The 4,579-nt window shown below is 44.4% G+C and overlaps 1 protein-coding gene across 1 annotated transcript; it reads right to left on the reverse strand.

Moving 5' to 3' along the window:
* Positions 1–1,066: 1,066 nt before the first annotated feature.
* On the reverse strand, positions 1,067–2,133 carry OXGR1 (oxoglutarate (alpha-ketoglutarate) receptor 1). The gene is given in 3 exon segments (XM_009333360.1): positions 1,067–1,309; positions 1,311–2,016; positions 2,018–2,133. Coding segments are annotated over 3 exon segments (1,065 nt in total).
* Positions 2,134–4,579: the final 2,446 nt, after the last annotated feature.

Raw genomic sequence — 4,579 nt, forward strand, 5'->3', positions numbered from 1 at the left:
GAGCACTTGCCAGTGAAGACCGAGGCAAAAAAGTCATTGAGTACCTCCGCCTTCTCTGTGTCCCGGGTAACCAGGTCTCCCATTTCATTCCAGAGAGGGCCCACATTTTCCCTTGTCTTCCTTTTATCCCCGACATACCTATAGAATCTTTTCTTGTTGTCCTTGATGTCCCTGGCCAGATTTAATTCTATCAGGGCTTTAGCTTTCCTAACCTGATCCCTGGCTGCTCGGAGAATTTCTCTGTATTCCTCCCAGGCTACCTGTCCTTGCTTCCACCCTCTGTAGGCTTATCATCTGATCGTTTGTTTCAGTATTTTTCTGAGATGGACATTAATGTGACTGTTAATTCCTTGTTCCTCCATTTTTTCCATATATATAGATATCCTTATATATCTCTCTCTCTATCTCCTTGTGTACATATCTATCTATCTATCTATCTATCTACCTACCTACCTACCTACCTACCTACCTACCTACCTACCTACCTACTTATCTATCTATCTATCTCCTTGCATTCACCATATATGTCCTCCCCTGGTACTCCTCTCATCCTTCTCTAGGCCAGCTCTGAGATTTCACCATTCAGTCCCTCACTGCCCTATGCTGAAGTTTATCAGGTCCATCTCATTTGAAAACATCAGATTTATCGAGGTGCTTTCTAAGTATGTAATTCAGCGGTTTCAGCAACCGTGACTATATCTGCTGCATTTCACTCAGGCTGTAATAAACTAAGCGCTACATCAGTGACAACACTGAAATCAATGGAAGTTGTTCTCACGTCCAAACTAAGCTCTCTGTGTTTCTGTAATCAACCGCAAAGCCCGGACCGAGAGAACCCTGCACTTCCCAAATGTCTTTGGAAACAGTCCGGTCGGGTGGTTTTAAATTCCACCTTTGAGGTGGTTTACAATCTTTTCTTTTCACTGCCTGTTCTTTGGTTGCTAAGAGAGGAATATATATAAACCTGCTTCCAGGACAGCTTTTTGACAAGTGGTCTACTGCAGGGAGAGGGAGAAGCCAGCTGCAATTCTTGCTACCGTATTAACACACCTGCCTTTGCAGGAGTTTACAGCACCAAAGCCGTCCCAGGTTTGCTGGGATTCCTCCATAACTTTAATGCAATTTCTGACTTGGTCACATAATTGTTGCTTCCGGGCTGCTGGACGTATTTGCTCCACTTACACCTTGAAAGAGAGAGGATGGCCTGTTGGAAGTTACCGCCGATCACGACATAAAGTAGTAGGTTGCCACATGTGTTGAGTGCAACCAGTGGCCGAGAGATGATATAGGCGGAATGGATTTGCTTCTCCGCATGACAGCTGACAGCTGACTGGACACAACTGTAGTTCAACCCGAGCAGCCCGAAAGACATGGAAGGGGAGGAAGAACACATAGAAGACCACCAAGAGGATGACAGTGAGTCTGTGAGCCTTTTGTTTGTAGCAAGCCCGGGTGTGGGGCCTGGTAGCCAAGGTGTAAATAATGAGCGTGTAGCATAGAGTCAGCAAGGGCAAGAAGAAGGCCAGGCCAGTCAGCGGCCACTTATACCACCTGATTGTGCCCAGGTTTCCAGAGCTGGTAAGGGCGAGGCATAAGGATCTGTTTTGTGCTTCTTTTGAGGAGATCAAGAAGTTGACAGGGCTGACAGCTGCCAGTGAGATCACCCAAACGGCTGCGCAAGCCACCGCTGTCCACCGCTTCCTCTGGATGTAGAAGAACTTCACAGGGTGGATAATCACCACATAGCGGAAGGTGCTGAAGCAGGTGAGGAAGAGGATGCTGCTGTACACGTTGAAGTGAAAGCCAAAGTGGATGAACTTGCACACGAATTCGCCAAAGATCCAGTGCTCCCCGCTGGCGTAGTAGTGTATCAGGAAGGGAAGACTGGTGAGGTAGAGCAGGTCTGTGAGCACCAGGTTCAGCATGATGATGGTGCTGCTCTTCCAAGGCCTCATCTTGAAGCTGTAAACACAAATTGCAATGATGTTTCCTGGGAAGCCCACCAGGAAGATGATGCATAATGGGGAGGTACAAAGTCTTCAGAGCGACTTCCACAGCAGTGCAGTTGGGAAAATCACCTTCAATGTCTTGCAAGGTGGTGGGGTTGACTAAGTTGTCATTTGTTGTATTCATGTTTTTTCCTTAGTGCTTAAGGAAGAGAGAAATGCTTAGTGTTCACTGACAGATAAGACCTTCGCGTAGCCCATTAAAACAACTAATAACCAGGTCTTTCCTTTCAACTTCCCATCAGTGCCACTATTAAAGTGCCATTATTGAATAAGGAAAGGTCTTGCTGCTTTAATGAGAACTGATCCTGATCTAGAGGCCTTTTATCATATCTATATATAGATACAATTTTATTTTAAAATACATATTTTCAGGGAAGGGTCTGCACAGGCACAATTAAGCTGTAATATAAGGCATTCCCAGCCCCACAGCGTGCAATGTGTGTCCCCTGGTACATAAAGTTCACCTTCTTTCACCCAGGGTCAAGTGGAGCAGGACAGACTAGTTGTGTTGCGCTGCTGACCGAAAGTATAGAGAGGAATGTCCAGAACTTAACTGCTCCATAAATGCTATTTGCATCCTTGTTAATTAAGTGGAAAACAGGGCAGATGTTGAAATGTTTTCATATTCTTTTTGATGCTGGAGTTGGTTAGCATTTTTCTCCCTGCTCCTTGGAAACAACTGATACAGGAATATTTCATTCTTTTAGTCCATTAACAAGATTGATGTTGGTTATTTTTAGGTTTGTCATTAGCTGTAAATTTCTATCCCTGTAAAATTTTTAAATGGTGTTTTGCTTAGACAGTCATCATAGGTAGTAGTTTTCTGAAATACAGAATAAATTCATCCCACTTTGCAAAGCAGCCATTTACAAGATACAATATGGGACTTGAGCAGGATTCAAGGGAAGGAAAGATAGCCGAGCACATAGTCTCTACAACAGAAAATACAGGGCCACTGAAGCACATGGCAAATAACTGCTAACGTTGCATCCCGTAAGTGCATTTGTGTGAATGCCTTCTTTCTTTTAAAGTGGAGTAAATGTTTTGATGGAAAAAAATTAGTAAATCTCTAGCGCAATTTTTTCTGGAGGAATGCAACTTCTTACAGGATGATGCCCGTTCTTAAATTACTGTGGCCTGGATCTGTTAAAATGGATCCTACTGAATTATCACTTCAATTTCTTTTTCCACTCTGAATTTTCTTTATGTTGCTTCTACCCTCACTTATTTGTGAGATCTCATAGAGACAGGTTGCAGGATGTGAATTCAAATTTGTGTAGAACATTTGGTTCAAACATATTTAAAACACCTTGAAAACTGAAGCTGGAGCTTGAGAAGATGCATGCCAAACACTGGCATTTGTTTTTAAAGAGCAAAACAGCTTCAAACCTCTTCTCGTGGCTGGGGATGGTGCAGGGGATGGTTTAGATAAATCCAGTGGCTCTAATTCAGTCAAGAAGTAATGCGTGGATACTGTTGTCCTCAAACTTGAAGCCTCTGGTATGGCTAACGGTTAACCAGGTTAATAGCAAAGGCCCCACCCTGCAGCAGCAGGTCGCGGCGCGCCGTCTGCCGCAGGAAGCACCAGGGCTGTACACACCGCGGTGTTTACAGTGCACAGCTATTAAGCGAGCTGAAGGGCACGGCTGGGTGCTGCTCCCCACACCACCTTCTTCGTGGTTTTGTAGGACTATCATTTTGTCAGCAGCTTTTTTGCCACCAACCAGCGTGCACTGCAGCAAACCTATAGGGGCTGGAGAGCAAATACCTACGACCGCCGAAGAGCACGGCAGTGGCACTCAGCCACTGCAGTCCCTACTGACAGCTCATGCTCTCGGGTGCTTTTGGAGCCATCCCCTTTGCTATCGGTGAGGTATCTGATAGGGCTGGATTCGGGTCAGGGAACATGGGACTCCCCTACAGGCCAGGCCACCCCCAAGCCCAGCGCTGGCTAAGGAAACCCGAGGTGGGGACAAGTATTGCAAGAAAAGCACATGGGTGTGGGGATCTTGGTTCTGAACTCCCCTAAGTTTACATCCAACCTAACAGGTTACCACAGGGGCCAAAGAAGGAGACAGCAAGTCTTTGCTGTTGGCCTTACTATTTTGCTCTCTGAATTACAAATAGAATTTAGACAAAACTTAAATCTAATTAAAGAACAGTTTGTACTGTGGCAGATTTTATCACACTAAGTAATTGGCCATAATGGGACTTCTGCAGCCCAAGCTGAGGGCAAATGATATATGCTGTAGACACATAATGAACTTTAAATAAATTATCCGAGAGCAGAACTCATAATAAAAGGGAACTAGATTATTGAAATAGAAACCCTCTTTCAGTCTTAACAGTGGAGTCACTGCTCTATTACATGGTATTCTTTACTGTAACCAATTGATTGGAGTCACTTTAAAGAATGTTGTGATTGCATGTCTTTAATTGCAGTCACGTATAAGGGAAACTTGTCTGCTCCTGCATTGTGATAATTTAATTAGAGCCTGCTGGAAATAAAAGCCAAATGGCTGCAGCCATGGCAAAGTAACCTAATGCCTGTAATTGGACTATATTTCACA

This window comes from Pygoscelis adeliae, unplaced genomic scaffold (genome assembly GCF_000699105.1).
Source record: "Pygoscelis adeliae isolate BGI_AS28 unplaced genomic scaffold, ASM69910v1 Scaffold48, whole genome shotgun sequence".
NCBI classification, from domain to species: Eukaryota; Metazoa; Chordata; class Aves; order Sphenisciformes; family Spheniscidae; genus Pygoscelis; species Pygoscelis adeliae.